A 19,684-nucleotide genomic window follows, 5' to 3' on the forward strand; every position below is an offset into this window, starting at 1 on the left:
CCTTTAAAAAAAAAAAAGATTTTATTTATGAGAGACAGAGTGGGAGGAGGAGCAGAGGGAGAGGGACAAACAGACTCCATGCTGAACGCAAAGCCCAGTGCAGGGCTCGATCTCAGGACCCTGAGATCATGACCTGAGCCAAAACCAAGAGTCAGGTGCTTAACTGACTGAGCCACCCCTCTGTGGATAATGTCTTGATGCACAAAAGGTGGATTTCCCTACGTCTAACATCTGTTTCTTCTTTTGTTACCTGTGCTTTGATTTCCTATCCAAGAAATCATTGCCAACCCCAGTGTCCTAAAGCTTTTGCCCTAAGTTTTCATCTCAGAATTTTATAGTTTTAGGTCCTACATTGAGGTCATTTACCCATTTGAATGACTCTTGGTAATGGTGTCACATAAGAATCCAACTTCATTGTAATAAAAGCATCTTATTTAAAAAATTAATGGCATGGGGTACTAATCTTATATTTTTACTTCCCCTTTATATCAGATTACACAAGTTTCCTCTAGATGCAATAATTAGCAGGCACAATTCATTGTCATGTAATTCTTGATGAACTTACCAGAAACTGAAAAAGTGAATTGTTCCAAGGATTGGGCAAGAAATCTTGCAAGTCCAGTTGTTTCCAGTACTTTGCTTTCAACGGCATTGAAAGTTGTCCTAATTAAATTGTCAGCTAATAGATTATTAAAAATAATTTTAATGATATGATTATTTACTTTTGGCACATTACTTGTCAAGAGTTGAAGGGCTGGGGTCTGGCATGCCTTCAGAGCCCTCACTCCCATCTGTTGCTGCTGAGAGAAGGCCTCTCAGCGCTGACATTCACGGCCAGAAGTAGCCAAAAAGCCGATGCTACACTTGCCTCGTGTAGCATTAAACATTTTTCATTCAGGGAAAGATTTTTTAAATGTTTACTTTGGATGTTTAATAATTATGAAATTTTGTAACTGTGTTCTAATTGTGATTTAATACTTGTAGTGACTCAAGCTAGAACCTTCTTTACTGTAAAAAATCTATTTTATATAATAGTTTTGGTAAGATACACATACATTAAATTTACCATCTTAGCCAGTTTTTGAGCAGTTTAGCAAGATTGGTTCCATTCACGTTGTTGTGAATGTGTGAGGACTCTTTCCATCTTGCAAAATTAGAACTCCATACCCACTGACAACAATGTAGAAATACTCTCCACAAATAGAGCCTTATGGCGATGTGAAAAGAAGGTTTAATTCAATTTATCTGTTTTTCTTGCATAGAAGAGTGATAGGGTACTCAAGCATGAATTCTTAGGATAAAATGTTAGGGTTAAATCCTCTTGGGGCACCTGCTCTAGGTTAGCAGACAAGTTAGCTGTCTCAGACAGTCCACCTTTTCTTCCTTGTGCTCTGACCACAGCCGTGACCTTTCCCCTTAGAAGGACCAGGGTCCACAGAATAAAGCAACCCACAGAATGGGAGAAATCACATATCTGTTCAGGGAAACGAGCCAGTCACAAAAAGACATAAACTGTATGATGCCATTTGTATGAAGTACGTAGAGGAGTCACAGTCCTAGAGTCCTGGAGTAGATGGTGGCGAGGGGCTGGGGGAGGGGCTGGGGCGTCATGTTTAATGGGGACAGACTCAGTTCACAGGATAAAAAGGCACATGGATGGTGGGGACCTGGCACAGAGGGTAAATTTTATATTATGTATTTTGCCACAATAAAAGCAGGAAAAATGCTAATATCCCATTTCATACCTCTTTTTGCTAAACTTGGAGGTTCATTCAACATATAAAGCGTGTTCACCATCCTGCTGGATTGATAAAGTCAGCCTCATTATCAAACAGGTCAGACTTGCTTTCTATCACAAAGAAATTTGGATTTTCATTTCAAATCAACACGTTAGGACGTATTTTGAAGACAACTACTAGAAGAAGTGAGAAACAACTTAGATGTGTCTTAGATCAAATGCAGTTATGACAGAAACATCGCAGAACGGGCTTGTCTAACGTGCTGATTCTCATGCTCACACTGGGATGTCCTGAGTCCTGCAGGAGTGAGAGACGCAGCCGGAGTCCCTTAGAGCCAGTGTGTGGTGTCCGGTTTGGGGGAGTAATCATGAAAGTCAGAGATACTCGCTAGTTTCATTAGACACCATCCAACTCTCTTTATGTATTTAATGAAAAGAGGGGTATACAGATAAAAACTAACTGTTCTGGAAGTTAACTTATATTAGATATGAGATGGCAGAGATGATGGCTACTGTTCAAATAAAGATTCATGATGTGCTGACATAACCAAATCTGAAAAAAAATCACATTAAATTTATGTTGTAGGCTTGGGTTCTTGAGTCTTGACAAGGTTTGTGGCCACAAGATGTAGCCCCTGTGTATGAGAGGTTCCGTATTGCTCACCCTGGGCCAGTTCATCCTGCATGCTTGGAATAAATATTGGGAATCTTTATATCGCTTATCTTTAATGCTGGGGGGGATTTCCAGGTTTGCTGTGCTGTGTACCCCCAACAGCAGAGGGATGGGGGAGCCTTGCCTTGGCCCCTTGCGCTGAGCTCAGAGCCCTTCCTTCCCTTACCCAGTATGTGGGAGGCAGGCCTTAGGAGTTTTGCTTACGCACTGAAGGTGGCTTTTCCCAAACCAATATTTTGGAATGTCCCACTGTTGTGCGCCTTGAAGTATTTTATTCCTGGGGCAATGCAGGATGGGTGAGGAGTTTGTTTTCTTTTGCTTTTTAAAAAGAGGAATGGAACAGGAGACTCTGGTTCTCAGAGATCTGTGGACGTGGAGATTTGGAGATGGATTCCCTTAAAATCAGTGGTTTACTGTGTGTGGTCCCCAGCCTGACAGCATCAGCTTATCCTGGGAACTTGTTAAAAATGCAAATTCTTGCGCTGGTCTCCAGATCAGCCCAGTCCAGATCTCTGGGGGCCTCCAGGTACTCTGATGCCTGCCCAGTTTGAGAACCACACAAACCCACATGGGTTGAGTTGATTTGCCCTTGACTAGTTGACATAATGTCTAGATGGTATAATGACTCGTTTAGTATAAACATTAGACGTTTCACTTACGTGTACTTTGGAACCACTATTATTAGTTTTCGGTTATACTGAAGAGCACCGAATCTGACCTGATGAATAAAAGTCTCTATTGCCAAGTAAGGAAAAACAGCATGTCCCAATCCAGAAAACCTTAGGCCAAACCGTGGTGTCCTCAGATCCCAGGATGGCTCGGCCCGTGGGAGGTGACCTAGGGTCCTCTCCCAGCAGAGAACTGCGTGGGCACCTGAGCCAAGGCCAGGGACTGTCAGAAAAGATGGGCCCTGGGCATTCCCTGGGGCAAACAGACGGAATACCATCTTTCGGGGGGAGAGATCTGCTCTGTCTTTTTGGCCAGTACCAGGGCCCTGTCTCCCGAGATTTCTGAAGCCTCCTTTTTACCACCTTCCTTCCTTCACTTTTGCTTCCGCTTCTGATCCTTTTGAAGTATAGCCATTTGGTCTTTTAAAAATGCAAATCATCTCAAATCAGTTTCTTGCTTAAAATTGTTACAGGACTACCCATTGCTCTTAGGAAAAAGTCCAGAGGTTTCAGCTGGCCCTTGCTTTGCTCCTGCCTCTGAGCATCTGACCCTGCCTCAGGGTTGTTCAGATCCTAACCTGGGCCTGCACAGCCACCCCAGGTGAATACCCTCCCCAAGGCTCCTGTTTCATTTCATCCACCATCCTCGTAATTAATTTTGACACTGCTTTTCCTCTCTAGCCCAAGCTCCAGCACCCGTCCTGTCCTCAGCGTTGGCGGAACTGCTTCCCACACTTTTGTCTTTGCACAAGCTCCGTGAGGACAAGGACACTGTCCACCACTGTGTCCCGGGCCTCGTGGATGGCACACACATGTCATTCAGTGAACAAGCCTTATTTTGGTACCTTTATCCACCACTCATTTGCTCCCTGTCTCTTGCGTTGTAGTTTGGGGCGGAGTTCCGAAGGTTCTCCTTGGACCGTCAGAAGCCGGGGAAGTTCGAAGACTTCTACAAGCTGGTCGTGCACACGCACCACATCTCCAACACTGATGTGACCATCGGCTATGCGGACGTGCACGGGGACCTGCTGCCCATCAACAACGATGACAACTTCTGCAAGGCGGTCTCGAGCGCAAACCCTCTGCTCCGGGTCTTCATCCAGAAACGAGGTACTGGGGGGTGCTGCTCAGTGCCCATCACACACATGCAGCTCCCACTGTCGTCTGTCAGGACAGAGCCAGACAGTTCTCGTTTCTAGGCTCTGGGGCAGGTGAAAGAAAGTAATGTTTATTTGCTCAACATTAATTTATTAGAAAGGCTTAAAAAATTTAAAATGCATTTTCCACCTTCAGTAGTATTGACTTCTGATTTTTTAATACTGAGGAAAAAATAATATTGATGCATTCATATTTTAACTGGAAGCAAGGGAGTTCACTAACAAAAAGGCATTAACCAGGAACCAAAGAATGAAGCTTGTGGTTGCTAGTGTGTGTTTTCCACTGTCTTTTTAGGATTGGAAAATGATGCTAGCTCTAAATTATAACTTTGGTTAACTTTTCACTCTGAGGGCCTAGCTTTGCTGTAACAGCATCATTTTATGGGAAAATAAGCTGCTAATGTAGGTTAATGGTTGAAAGGGAGGGTGCCCTGCTGTTGAGTCAGAGTGGGTCCTTGTGCTGCTCGCTTCTCAGAACTGCATCTATTCATCTCTAAACTTGGGTGAATCCTCACATTTCACAATAAAATACTGAAGGGAAGAGCCGCCTGCAGGTGACGTTTGGAAAATGGCATTTCCTGGTTGACTGGGTCATGACTGGACCTTCTGTGCCCGTAGCGAGCGCACTGGCCGCCTGCACGGGGCAGAGCAGCCTCGGGGACACTCGCAGAGTGACAGGTACAGCTCACAGTGGGGGGGGGTGTTACTGAGCACACACTGGGGGCAGAAGCCACAGTGTTTGGGGCAGGAGGAGGTGTGGGGCCAGGTGCCTGGTTCTAAGGGCAGGCAGGATGCCGCAGTCCCTCCTGCACATGAGGGCCGTCTGAACATACGTGCCCCTCAGGTCATCCTGAGATGAACAGGCAACGCTTGCAGGTGCCCAGAGCGCTGGCCGGCAGTCCGTGCTCTTTGAGTTTTGTTTGTGCTGATGGAAGGGAATGCGTAGAGAGGGACCGCAGGAGATCCGCTGGCCTCCCCTTCTGGCCGGTCCTCTGGCGCAAGGTCAGACGGCGTTGCGTCTGCGGTCTTGCTGAGCCCGGTGTCCTGCTGATGATACCGAGAAGCCCGCACAGCTGTCACTTCCTCACAGTGACGTCTGCTTCGTCCCCGGCCGCCCATGCTGCCGGGCATCTGCAGGCTCTGCTGCCTCTGCGTGGCCCCTGGCTCGGCCACAGCCCTCGGCGTCCTCCTGTTCTTGTCCCCCTTCCCTGTGGCCACCCCTGCAGCCTACTGCCCTGCCTGGAACTCTGCCGCTCACATCGCTCCCGTGTTTGTTCATACACCACCCTCTCAGAGCAGCCTGGTCTCAAGCTGCTCTGCCTCATTACCTCACGTTCCCTCAGCCCATTCTCTGTCCTGTTCTTCTGCTTCCCTGTATTGTGTTTATCAGTTGTTCTCCAGGCGCCCAGCCCCACGTTGCACAGCTCTGCCCTGGCCGTCCAAGGTCATGGTGTTTGCTCACAAGGTGGGTGTGGAGCAGCGTGTGAGCTACAGATCCGCACACAGGCTTTGCCATCTGCCACACAGGCTCGACTCGTGCGTGCGGGGCTGGGGACGGAGGCCCTACCGAGGCCACTCTTCTCTCGTGAGTGCTGGTGGCACTTGGTGCCCCATGCTGCTGATTCACCGAAGCCGAGATGATCCAGGAAGCTCCGGGTTTTGTGTGTTTGCAAGTGGGAATGTGTTCACTTCCCACCGGAAGGTCAGATGCCTTCGCCTCTTTTCAGCCTATTGCTGAGGCCCTGCATCTTGTCTCAGTTGTTTACTGTCCCTTCTCCACTGTCCTCAGAGAAATAGCCCAAAGTTTAACTGGCTGGCTTAGGGTTTCTGAACCCCCAGGGTTTCCAGTGTGAGCATGTTCCCTGCAACCCCTGCCTTTCTCTGTCTTGTGAGAGCAAGGAGCCTGGGGGTACCTCAGTTCAGACCCTACCTCCAGCCCCTTGTCACTGGCTCTGTGACCAACTGATCCTCAATGTTCTGGTCTGTAAAATGAGACAGCAGTGCCCACCTCAGGTAGTTGTCAGACTTAAATAGGAAAGTGCCCCTAACTTTCACAAAGCCCAGCCTCATGATCCCATCAGTGGGGAGACTGGGGCTCTGTTCTCGCCATCCTCAAGGGACGGTCACTGTAAACACTGGTCCAGGTGGGAGAGGCAGGGACAGTTGTGTTTCTGTGGATGGTAGGAAGCAGGCGCCATCTTGACGCCCTCTGTGTTCAGGACGGACTTGAGTACCGTGTGAGTGTCCATCCGCGGGCAGGGCATTGCTAAGGCTACCCTGGGAGGTGACACCCAAGTCCCACGTCCTTTTCCTACAGCACGGATTCTGAGATGTCAGTCACATAATGCCGTTTTCGTGGTTTGACTGTGGCCACACCCACTCTGTCCTTCACTTACTAACTTTATGAACCTTGATGTGTCCTTTAAGAGAAAACTGTATTACTACCCCAAGTGAAGACTCATCGGTCTTCTTTTTTTTTTTTTTTAAAGATTGTATTTATTTATTTGAGAGAGAGAGAAAGCATGAGGTGGGGAGGGTCAGAGGGAGAAGCAGACTCCTCGCTGAGCAAGGAGCCCGATGCGGGACTCGATCCCAGGACTCCAGGATCATGACCTGAGCCGAAGGCAGTCGCTTAACCAACTGAGCCACCCAGGCGCCCATCATCGGTCTTCTAACAGAGATGTGGAAGTAAACCCACAGTTAGGTTTAGGAAAAATGCTTTGTTTGCCTCTTACTAATCTCTTCCCCCAAACCTACCTAGATATCACAGGAAAACTCCAGACCAATGTCCCTTCACCGAAGCACCAGGATGTGGGACTCATCTTCCCCCACCAGAACTTGTGCAGGGCTGCTCATGGCAGTACTGTCCACAATGGCCGCAGACCGGCAAGTGGACAGACTAGATGTGCCATGGGACAGGACTGAGGGGCCGAAGGGTCACAGACGCAGCATGCAGGTACCTTGGAAAGAATGGGAGATGAGAGCACCCCGGCATACAGGCCGCTGTCATGGGGCTCCCTTCACAGTCTGTCCTCCAAGGTGAAGTTGCTCACATTTGTTTGTCGCCCAAAATCGATACTCCAGGCCCTTGGGAGGCCATTCGCTGACGTGCAGAGCGGGGAAGGGTCAGCTGCCAATGCAGCTGAGATCGGAAAGGGCACCGCTCCACCTTCCTGCTTCTGCTCTCAGGCTGAAAAACGTGTCCTTTTCACAGTCCATGCAGTGTCCTATTTGTCACCTTTTCTGCGTATTCTTTTTTTTAATTGTGGTAAAATACATATGACATTAAATTTGCCATTGTACTGTTCAGGGGCATTAATACATTCATAGTGATGTACAACCATCACCACCCTCTGTCTCCATAATGCTTTTCATCTTGTAAAACTGAGTCATTCTTTTAACTAAGTCCCCATGCTGCCCAGCACCCGCCACCCTACTTTGTGTCTGTATGGTTGTGACCCCTCTAAGAAACTCATAAAAGTGGAATCCCATAGTATTTGTCTCTGTGACTGGCTTGTTTCACTGAACACAGTGTCCTCAAGGTTCATCCGTGTTGTATCATATTGCACAATTTCCTTCCTTTGTAAGATTGAAGACTATTCTTTTGTGTGGACAGAGCACATTTTGTTCATCATTCATCCATCAGTGAACATGGGGGTTTCTTCCACATTTTAGCTATTGTGAATAATGCAGCTATGAAAGTGAGACAAATATCTTTTTGAGACCCTCTTTTCAATTCTTTTGGGTATATACCCTGTAGTATATATATATAGCTGCTTCATATGGTAATTCTGTTTTTAACTTTTTGAAGAACTGTCATATTGTTTTCCACAGTGGCTGCACCATTTTGCATTCCCCAACTGTGCACAGGGGTCCAGTTTCTCCACATCCTTACCAACACCTGTTGTTTTCTGGATTTTCTTTTTATCTTTTTTCTTTTTATCCCCCCAACACGGAACTTGAACTCACAACCCCGAGATGAAGACCTGAGCTGAGATCAAGAGTCGGACACCTAACCAGCTGAGCCACCCAGGTGCCCCTCTGATTTTTCAGTAGTAGCCATCACAATGGGTATGAGGTGGGATCTCGTACTTTTGATTTCTAAGTCCCTAATATTTAGTGATGTCGAGTATATTTTCAGTGCCTAATGGCCACTTGTACATCTTCTTTGAAGAGACATCTGTTCAAGTCCTTTGTCCATTTTTGCACCAGATTCTCTTTGGTTGGTGAGCTTCAGGAATTCTTTATATTCTGGATGTTAATCCCTTCTCAGATATATGACTCACAAGTATTTTCTCTCATTCTGTGGGTTGCCTTTTTCCTCTGTGATTGTGTCTTTTGATGTACAACATCTGTAATTTTGTACAAAGTCAAATTTGTCAATGTTTTCTTTTGTTAACTGTGCCTTTGGTGTCGAATCCAAGAAATCACTGCCAAATCCAATGTCCTGAGGCATTTGTCCTAAGTATTCTTCCAAGGGTTTTATAGTTTTAGGTCTTACATTTAGGTTTTTAGCTTTTGTAATTGGCCACATGTTAGCCTTCCCTGAGACCTTACTCCGTGCATGGCTCCCTGCTACTGTCTCCAGTCCTTCCCTTGCGCCTGTCGGACTCCTGGGAGCAGCTCTTGCAGGAAAGGTCCAGTGGTCACCGACTGCCACAGCTTTTGTTTGTCTAGCAATGACTTGATTTCTCTCTCACTTTGCAGCACAGTTTTGCTGGATATAGGATTCTCGGTTTTTCTTCTTATAGCTCTTCTTATAGCTCTGACCATATTGGTGCACTTTCTCTGAAATCCAAAGTTTCTGATGAAAAATCTGCAGATAATCATACTGAGGATCCCTTGGATGTGATGAGTCTTTTCTCTCTTGCTGTTTTCACGGTTCTCTCTTTGTCTTTTGAAAGTCTGATCATAATGCGTCTCCGAGTGGGTCTCTCTGACTTCATCTGACTTGGAATTTGCTGAGTGTCTTGAAGGTTTTGAAGGAAGGTTTTCGGCCATTATTTCTTCAAATATTCTCTCTGTCCCTTTCTCCTCCTTAGACTCCCACAGTATGAATGCTGGTGCTCTTGATGGTATCCCACAGGCCCCTTAGGCTCTTTGTTTTTTTCATGTACTTTGTATTCCAAAGTGTTAATCATTTCCACTTTCCTGTCTTCAAGTTCACTGATATTTCTTCTGTCAGCTCAAATCTGTTTTGAATCCCTCTAGTGAGTTTTTCATCTCAGTTACTGTACTTCCAGCTCCAGAACTTTTTTTTTTTTTTTTATGTTCATTTAGCCAGCATATAGTACATCATTAGTTTCTGATGTAGTGTTCAATGATTCATTGGTTGTTATAACACCCAGAACTTCTTTTGGGTTTCTTTTCTGGTTTTCTACTTCTTTATTGATATTTCCATTTTTCTCATAGTTTTTTTTTTTTTCATGATTTTATCCACATCTTCCTTTAGTTCTTTGAGCATCTTTAAGACAGCTGCTTTAAAGTCTGTCTAGTAGATCTGACCTCAGGTCTTTTTTAGGGACAGATTCTGTTCAGTTCTCTTTTTCCTTTCAGTGGGCCAGACTCTCCTGTTTCCTTCTGTGCTTGTGATTTTTTGGCTGACCACCGGACATTCGAATCTCATGACATGGTAACTCTGGAAATCAGATTCTCCCCCTTCCCCAGGGTTTGCTGTTTGGTTGTCATCGTTCTTCTGATGGTTGTGGGCTGTCTCTGTGCTGAGGACCAGCCTGAGGTGTAAACTGAATGTCTTCTCAGGTCTTTTCTGAGCCTTTCCTTGGGCACGCGCGGCCCCTTCCTAATTTCCCACGTATGCAGCTCTTTTTGAATGTCCTACTGTGTGGCTCCCAAAAGGGGAAAAGTGAGAAGCAAAAGGGGGACAAGGGGGCCCTCGCCCTTCTAATGCCCTTGGAGTCACTGGAGCTGGAGGGCCGACAGCAACGGCCGCCAGGCTCTGTGTCTGCACCTGTGTGATCAGAAGCAGCCGGCGGTGGTCAGAGCTTAGACCCCTGCTCTTTGGAGGACGGGGTGCTTCTTGCCCACCTGGCGTCTGCAGGCTGCCCCAGAAGCACGTGCACGGCTGCCTGCTACACGGCTGGGTAGCTGCTCTGTGCTGGGAGCTAGAAGAGACCCAAACTGACTACTTCTCCTGGACAGCTGCAAGCCTTCAGCCGACTCTGCAGTCCCCAGATAGTCCCATCAGACAGATTCTGCCGTGCGGTCGTTGCCCGGTGGGGAGAGATTCCTGGTGCTCCCTGCTCTGCCCTCTTCCCAGGAGCCGCCTGTGCTTTTCTTATGATGTCACTGATGAAAATGACCCCAAGCATAGTGCAGGAGTGCTGTTGAATTTTCCTCAGTGCAAGAGGGATGTGCTGTGCTTTATGTAGAAAATGCTTTTGGCTGTGAGTTCAACATTATGAATTGGTAATGTCTTTAAATAGAAACACATATAGCACAAAGGTTTGTATTGCTCGATGGATAAAAACATGATTAAGAGGCTCACAGGACCCTAATCCTGTATTTTCCCAGGAGCCATGGTTCAGTGTTCAAGGAGACTTTATAGAACATAACTACCATGAATAATGAAAATCAACTCTGTATGAGAAGTCCAGAATGGGAAAATCCATAGAGACAAAAACAGATTCATGGTTGCTAGGGGGAGGGGTATTGGGAGGTTAGGGTTTCTTTACTGGACAGTGGAAATATTCTGGGATTCAATAGTGGTGTTGATTACAGGGCTTTGTAAATATACTCATAACCATTGAATTATACTCTTTAAGTGGGTAGATGTTATGGTCTATAAATTATGTTTCAATAAATAAGTTATATCTCAGTATCTCTGTTTGAAAACTATGAGATTTAAACCAGACTCTCCTGGATCTGAGCTTCAACCCTGGGTGATGTCATTTGGGCTCATATTTAGCCTTTATTTCCAAAATTCAGCCATTTTCAATAGGTGTGAATACTTGCACTTTTTAATTAATTTCTTTGGCATCAAAACTCAAGACAGTGCTCAGGACCCTACATTTGGCTCCTGAGGGGTTTCTGTCTTGGGTCCATTGATAAACTTATTAGGAATGTGACTGACACTGCACAGCAGGATTAGCAGGACCCACCACTTTGTTGCCAGTAGAAACCACAGATATTTTCATGTGGAGTGTTCATGTGTTCCTTGTAGCCAGATGTCTTACACATCATTTGCAGTAATCATTATTTTAAAACAGCGGTACAGATTGTTATTTAATGCACTAGTATGAAAGCACACATGTGTTGTATCACGTGTTTGTTGTAGAATTTTGATTGTCTTCAAAATAACTAATTTCCTTTGTAAATACACGTATTTTACTTAATGCCTTTAAGAGTGTTATTCTGAGAAGCAGTTTCCCAGCATCATCAGATTGCTGAGGGTCCTTGGAGCACTCGGGGTTAAGAACCCAGTTCTGGATCGTCTGCATCGGGGAGCTCAGATGACAGGCCAGGAATGACTCAGATTTTTGTCCCCCTGCGACTGAGTCAGGGACATCTTCTTAGGGTGTTAGATGGTATTCTGTCCTGGCTGTGGACCATGCCTTTGGCCTTCACATATCCAGGCTTCTCTCTTCCAGCATTTACTAGGCTTCTGCAATCCTCTGTCTGGGGCTGGACTCCTGCTAAAACCTGTAGCATCTCTCCATGTGTCTATAACAGATGTCGTTATGGCTTTCACTTTAATGCTTTGCCCATTAAATAAGTTACAGAACCAAGCAGTCACAGTGGGAGAATCTAGACTCAAACTTGGATAGCACATTCAGCCAGTGTTGAGGAACCACTTTCTCTGTCCCCTGCGTGCTCCTCTGGTCCTCCCTAAGGGCGCAGAAACATTTTGGAAAGCTGGCCCAAACCAGAGAATGCAGACAAGACCAGCAGAGATACTCAGAGTATCTCTATTTTTAGCAGAATAAACAGGAAGTGCAAACACTAACTTTTCACCACTTATCCATCAAATAAACCCCTCCAATACCAGCATTCCTAGCACTCTTGTTATTTAAGAGATGGACCTTTTTGCCTCCCAGGCCCCAGCCCAGAACTAGGGTGGAATCCTAGTTGAATTTTGATTGCTGTTTTGTCCCTCAGGTGATTAGCATCTCCAGATGTCACGGGAGGGTTGTGAGGACTTAATTGTCCCACAAGATTTTCAGCACAATTAGAGTATTCTGAAATATTTACTTTTAAAGGAAACATAAATGCTGCATATTTCCATATGTCTGGTAACTGTTTTTGGTTTTCTGGCACTCTTCTCGGTACCTAGAATGAGGAAGACACATATGTCTGATTTATCAGAAGTTGCTTGATTGGAGATGGTGGGGAGGTATTTGCTTATGATTTCACTTAAGTGAGTTGCCAGAAAAAGTGATTACGGGATGTTCTTCAAAGTAAAATGTATATAATCATTGAGAATTTGGTTATACACACTGGCAGAATCTTACAAATCCTGCTGATGACTGCTCTTCTCAGATTCTTCATTCAGTAGCTGGAGGTGTGTTTGGTTTTAGGTTGGGGTTCACTGCTCAGCAGGAAGCACTCAGTGTCTTTGACTTTTTTTTTTTTAAGATTTTATTTATTTGACGGAGCGAGAGAACACAAGTAGGCAGAGCGGCAGGCAGAGAGAGAGGGAGAAGCAGGCTCCCCGCCAAGCAGGGAGCCCAATGCGGGGCTCGATCCCAGGACCCTGGGATCATGACCTGAGCCGAAGGCAGATGCCCAACCGACTGAGCCACCCAGGTGCCCCTTTCTTTTTTTTTTTTTTTTTGGTGCAAAAAGTTCCTTTTATTATAGCACTGTGACAGGACCCATGGGCAAAAAGAGCTGCACTCAGTGTCTCTGACTTTTTAAGCTGCTATAATTCTCTTTCCTCAGACACTGCCCCGGGTTTGAGGCTGCATGTGTTGAGGCAGGGGAAAGTATAGTTTTGCTGAATTAACCTTATCTATGTCCCTGCGCTTGTAGGAACAGATGTGACACCCTCTGTTGTGGGAGCTTTTTCATGAGACACATTTGCTTCTTGAATTGCCACTGATTTCTGAAAGTTTGCATATTTGGAGAATTTCTTTTTTTTTTTTTTTTAATTGAAAGAAAGGGCACACACTCTCCCACTGCTCCACCGTGGGAACATGCAGAAAACAAAATGCCTGAAGCCCGCATTCACCCCTGGAGTGGGAGTGGATGGGGGGAGAGAATGTGCTGATGTAGCTCATTAAAAAGAAAACAAAGCCAGAGCCACCCACCATCCAGAAGAATCCAGGGGCTGGTCCTGAAAAGGCTAGCCATCTGTGCAGGGAGTCGGAAACCACGAGGTCATCGGCATCCCCTGGACGTGGCATGGTGCACCTGTGCCCTGGGTCTGCCTCTCCCCCTAGCTGAGCCTGTGGGAGGGAGGGAGAATGCCCCATCCCAGAGAACACCTCGTACGTGAATGGTGAGATGGAATTGGATTCTACTCTTTTCTAGTTCATATTCTAGTCCTACTTACTTTTTCATATTCAAGCTCATGGTATGCTTATGATTTGGACTCATGCTTTTTAAAACTCTAATATGTCATAAGCATATCCTGTCATTAAACTCTTTGTAAGCCTTTTTTTATTTTTTATTTTTTTAAAAGATTTTTATTTATTTATTTGACAGAGAGAGACACAGCGAGAGAGGGAACACAAGCAGGGGGAGTGGGGGAGGGAGAAGCTGGCTTCCCGTGGAGCAGGGAGCCCGATGCGGGGCTTGATCCCAGGACCCCAGGATCACGACCTGAGCCGAAGGCAGACGCTTAACAACTGAGCCACCCAGGCTCCCAGCCTTTTTGTTTTTAAAAAGTCTTTTCTGCTTATGACATATTTGTAAAAGAAAATTCAAACAATGTGGAAATAACTCCACCACCCCAAGATAACCACATTAGCATTTTGGTGAGCCCTTTCCAGACTGCTTCATATAGATAAATCAGTTGAACATAGTTTTTCGTAAATAGGGTGATAAAACACATACACTTTTAAATTAATTTTAATTTTTAGACATTATATTAAGCTAGCATTGTATTTTTGACTTTTTGTAGATGTGTGTAGATACACACTAGCCTTTTAGCATATCTCAGTTATATAAATGTAACAATATGTAACCAATCCCTTATTTTATATTTAAACTGGTCCAACTTTTTATTTTTATAAACCGTGTTGTGCACTTTTACATATGTGTCAGGTTATTTCTTTGGGGTGAATTAACAGAAAAGTCTTGCTAGGTTAAAAAGCATGCGTACTTTGGACTAAGATACATACTGCCAGTGGTCTTTTCAGCAGGGCATTCGAATGACATTTGAATGGAATCTTTTTAAACACATCTTTGAAAACTGTCCTTGTGTGGCATGAAAACTCATGAGCTTTGAATCTATACTCTTTGAATTCTGCAGTGAAGGCCAGTGAGGGTCTGGCCAGAAGTGTGGGCTGTGGGCTGCCCTCCTGTTAGGACAGCACCCAGCTTGGGACCCTGCAAGTCTGGGACCTCAGCTGGGACCTCATGGGGCAGTTATCCTACTCCAAACACCTGGTGTCTTATGTCCTGAGTTTAGGAAGCTCCTCCCAGCCTGGCCTTGCTGGGTGGGAGCTGCAGACCCCTGGAGCTGAAATTTAAAGTGGAGACGGTGGTTGGTTCATGAGCCACACTGTCCCTGCTGTAGCTTCTGTGGAGGCCAGAGTGTTGTTTGGCCGGAGGTGACCATCTCACTGTTTCTTTTCCGTCATCTTACAGTGGCTGATCATAGGGTGATTAACATGTTTATATTTAAGCCAGTTCTCAAAGAGTATGAGCTCAAGGATGTCCCATTTGAGAGGGAAAAGGCCAAGCATGGAGGCACAGCGTGGGGCTTTCTTTTCACGGTTAAGCTGACAATCCTGAGCTGAGTGATTGGTTGTCAGGCTGCCTGTGTTAGCAGGATTTCTCTTTGAAACAAATCTTTTTAAACAAAAAGCAGCATACTCCTCAGATAATATAACAGGGCTGTGTTTCTGTTTCCAGGGTGGGTTAGGGTTATGTGCCTTCACCTATTTTTAGAAGAAAGGCCCTTTGGATGGCCTGCCTGGTAAGCTGCACACCCTACACCCCAACCTCCTCCGTGTGCCTGACTGTTTGGAAGCTGTCAGAGCTGGACACAGGTACTTCCCATGGGAGGTGCCCACCTGACCACACAAGCCTGCACACTGGTCATTCCTTGTTGGATTCACTAGATCTCATGCTTTCCTCAAGCACCATGGCAAGCAGATTGGAGACTTCCCACCGGCTGAGTGCAGGTGTCTACTAGGGGCCGTGGGGGTGTGTAACAGAGCCCTAGAAATGGGCCTGGTCCCACAGGGGCATGCAGGTTGTGTTGGGTGATGGAGAGCCATGGGAAGGATTCGCAGGGCCTCTGTGGGACCTGACAGAGGTGTTGCAGCAGGTGGTGGTTTATGGGAAACCTGCCGAGCTGCCTTCTCTAAAGCCAGATGATAACCATGTGCTCCTGCATGTCCTGGACCACACGCTCTGGGGGCAGAGGTGTCTTTGGAAGTGTCTCCCTCAGCCAGGACCTAGGTTCACTTGGGACCTAGTTGTCTAGAATGGATGGAATTGAAATCTGATGTGCTGTTTATTAAACATTGCAAAAGGCTGACAGTATGAGAAATGCCAGCCCCCTTGGGCCTTTGTGAGCAAGGGGTTACATTTGAACTTTCTTGGTGGTTTTGGGGGATTGGCAGCCACAGGTATCAGCACAAAGAATTTGGAGGGATGATCTGGCCTCTAGTACCTTCTGAAAGTCAGGTTCCTGCTATTCCCCGTTGACCTGGATGACGGTACCTAGGGAGGTCAGCCAGCCCTAATTTTGCACCATAAATTATAGAGCCTTCCGCTGAGGATTCAGCTTCTAGGATATCACTCATAATGGTTACAGAATGACCAGCTCTTTGCTACTTTCCTCGTTTAGCTAACCCAGTACATGGATACGCTCATCTCAGTTTGTGTGGTTGTGCTTCTGCTCCTCAGGTTAGCACCCCTTTACAAGCACCCACAGGTTGGGCAGTTACAGGCTCACCTCACGTATGGGCTTCGGGAACCCCACATGCTGCCCAGGAAAACAGTGACCACCTAGGTGAGTAACTAGTGCTGTGAGAGGCCTAACGAAGGTCCAGGGGGCTTCATGAGGAGGTGGTGCCAGGCCAGGCATTAACAGGCACACTGAAAAGTGTGTGTGAAGACCCGGGAGAGGCACAAGGTTGGGGGCTCAGTCTAGAAGTGCCAGGCTCAAGCAAGCAATGGGAAGAGACGGTGCGAGGGCCCCAGGGGGCTGGCGAGCCCCCAAAGAGCCTGGTGATCGCTTCCTTGCCTGCAAAGAGTAGGTGTACACTAATGAGCTGGGGACTACCTTAGGAAGCCCCTGGCAGAGGACACCATCAGCCAAGAGACCCCGCACAGAACGGGCAGATAGGCGGAGAGGACACGTAGGGAAAGCACCCAAAGTGACGTACAAGCTCTGTGACCGGTCACGTATCTCACGGGGAATCGGTACTCAGATTACTTGAGCTGAGACGTGTTTTAGCGTGTTTATGAAGTGGCTGGCTAAAATGTCCTGTGTAAGTGAGGAGTAGTTGATGGATGTTTATGTTAAATTGTGTTCTCTTCAGCATTTGGCCCTGGAAGCATCTTTGCTAGAAAAAGGCACCAGGATACTGAACACAGTTAAGCTCTTCCTCTGAGCCAAGAGCTAGCCCACCGAATCTACACCTAAGTTGTGGCCTTAGGGTAACCAAGCTGGGTACGCTACTTACAGCCCTATTACTAGTCATTTTGAACCCAATCAAATGCCATTCCATTTGGACAAGAATCTTTTTAGGAAGGAATGAGGTTGCTGAAGAGAGCTTGTAGTTACCGTTGGCCCGGGAGGGCCCCACAAGGGAAGGACCGGACCCTGGGTGCGGCCCACCCAGACACGCACGTGGACGCTCCTGGGACAGGCTCCACCCGCCCTGTGTAGCCATGTCTTTCTCATTCCAGAGGGCAGGTGTGGGAGGCCCAAAGACAATGGAAATCCAGGTGGGCTTGCTGAAAACCCACACTCCAGCTGAGATCTGGCCTCAGCAGGGTTCCCAGGGAAGAGAAGGGTATTGTCTCCCATTGGCAGGTGGGCAGGAAAGGGGATGCTGCGTTTTAGAAATGGTTTCCAAAGCCCTGAAGGAAATTACTAGGGTGCCCCCTCCATCCTAGGCCCTTGGACTCACAGCTCGTTTGTTCCTTCCCAAATGCTGGCCTGTTTCCCTACTTCCAGCACCGTTATTCCAGGCTGACCCCCTTCTGTGTGTCTCTGTGGCTCCACTGGATGGGCCATGCTGGACAGAACACACCAACAAATGGTTTACCTGCACTAGTTTGGAGTCCAGAGATACAAAAATTTCCACTGTGAACTTTTCTCTCCCAGAAGCGTAAGCAAGACTTGGATTTCCGCCTGCACAGTGGTTTGTCTTCCTGTTTTTGCCCGGTATCTCTATTTTCCACCCTGTCCTGTGGGAAAATGATTCAGCACGGAGGCCACCAGCCACAGCACATCCCCCGGCACCCCAGGTCTTCTCCCAAGCCCTGAGCCATTTTGTGGCGTTCGACACATGCAGACAGAGTTGGGACGAGGCCGACAGTTGGGTCTGGCCCGCCCAGCCCCACCCCTGCCAGGTTGGGAGTGCTGCGCGTTGTTAGACTGTGAAGGGGATTGTTACCACAGTGTGTACTGACCAATGATAAAGGCTAATTTTTTTTATTTTGGAAAAACATCCATAACATAAAATTTACCATTTTGGGGCGCCTGGGTGGCTCAGGCGTTAAGCGTCTGCCTTCGGCCCAGGTCATGGTCCCAGGGTCCTGGGATCAAGCCCCACATCGGACTTCCTGCTCAGCGGGAAGCCTGCTTCTCCCTCTCCCACTCCCTGTTTGTGTGCCCTCTCTCGCTGTGTCTCTGTCAAATAAATAAATAGAATCTTTAAAAATATATATATACCATTTTAACCACTTCTAAGTGTACAGTAGAGTCAAGTACATTACATTGTTGTGCGGTCACCACCCATCTCCTGAACTTTTCCAGCCTCCCCATTGAAACTGTACCTATTAAAACCTTATGTGTTGGGTGAGTTCAAGTCACGCTCTGCTTGGATACATTCATTCCTACAACACATCCATGCATGTCTGATGTCTGTCTATCATCTTGTTAGAAATTTCAAATCAGAAAGTGAGAAAATATACTTTTTCCAAAAGCACCTTGTCACTTGCTGCAGAGTCACCGAGTCCCTGGAGAGGCCCAGGACTTCCCCAGGGGCAGTGTCTGGCCAGCCCTCCTCCCTCCCGTTGCACACACCTGAGTCTCAGGCAATGACCACGTGGGGACCTGAGGCAGCAGTGACGGCTGTGTTTCTTGGATTTTAGATTGCGTGTTGTGAGTCTCAAGTCACCCCAGGAAGAAGCACCTCCCAGACCCTCTGGACATACCAGGGCATCAGCGGTGGTGACTCAGAAGAATCTGTCGCCCTCCCCTTGTCTGCCACCTGCTTGGGACCCTCTGCACTGTGAGGAGTCCAGGTTGGGAAGTGTGTCGTCTTAGGATGGCAGCCTCTGTGTTGCCTTTATGTGTTGGGGCGGGAGACCCCTGACAGCTCTGGGGCCTTCTCTGCCAGTCCGCCAACAAAACGCTGCAAATGCGCTTCCCTCTGGACGTGTCTCCTTCCATCTCTCAGATGCCCAGCTCTGCAGCTCCCTCCCTGTTGCTAATAAGCCCAGAGGCTGTGCTGACAGAGCTAAGTGCAGGAAAATGGCAAGGTTTGGGGCCAGTGACCATCCTTGCCTCCATTCTGCCTGCCTTCCCTGGTGTTGCTGGACTGCGGTGTGTCAGAACAGCTTGGGTCTGCTCTCCCCTCAGCCTTGGCCCGCTCTGGGCTTCGGTTGGGGTGGACGTTTGGTTGAGGCCTCTCCATGGGCCCCTGCCCATCCCTGTGTGACCTCAGTGGAGAGGTCAGATTCAGAGACCACCAAGAAAGCCTGAGTCGATACTGCTTGCCTGCGGGAGCACCTGCCCTGGGACAGGGCGCTTCGTTGGCGTCTGTCCTTAGAGTGCCCTCTCACCTTTGGCCTGAGCACCTCCTAGGACTCTCCAGCTTCCCTCAGTGAGTGGACAGAGGGGCTTTGTCCCAGAGCATGCACTTTCAGTGTTCAGAGCCACCAGCAGGGCAGATTCAGAGACCTTTCACCAACTTCAGGATCTGGGGTTTGGGGTACTGGTTTGGCAGCATGAGGAGGTGAACCCCCACCTGGAGCAGGGTTTCCTAATGTGAACTGTGTCGGTAACCAATGACTCTTCTGGGTGCCCCCCCAACCCAGACACACTGACTGAGTGAGCGCTCACAGGAATTTGCCATTC

The 19,684-nt window shown here is 47.3% G+C and overlaps 1 protein-coding gene across 1 annotated transcript in view; it reads left to right on the forward strand.

The window, feature by feature from the left end:
• The window catches only part of PARD6G (par-6 family cell polarity regulator gamma), a 76,379-nt gene that overhangs the window by 19,922 nt on the left and 36,773 nt on the right, over positions 1 to 19,684 (forward strand). The window contains exon 2 of the mRNA XM_034996289.1: positions 3,967 to 4,189. Within this exon, the coding sequence (XP_034852180.1) occupies positions 3,967 to 4,189 (223 nt within the window). The remainder of the gene's footprint in view (positions 1 to 3,966; positions 4,190 to 19,684) is intronic.

Source organism: Mirounga leonina, unplaced genomic scaffold (genome assembly GCF_011800145.1).
Source record: "Mirounga leonina isolate KUSES-001 unplaced genomic scaffold, KU_Mleo_1.0 Mir_93, whole genome shotgun sequence".
In the NCBI taxonomy this organism is placed as follows: domain Eukaryota; kingdom Metazoa; phylum Chordata; class Mammalia; order Carnivora; family Phocidae; genus Mirounga; species Mirounga leonina.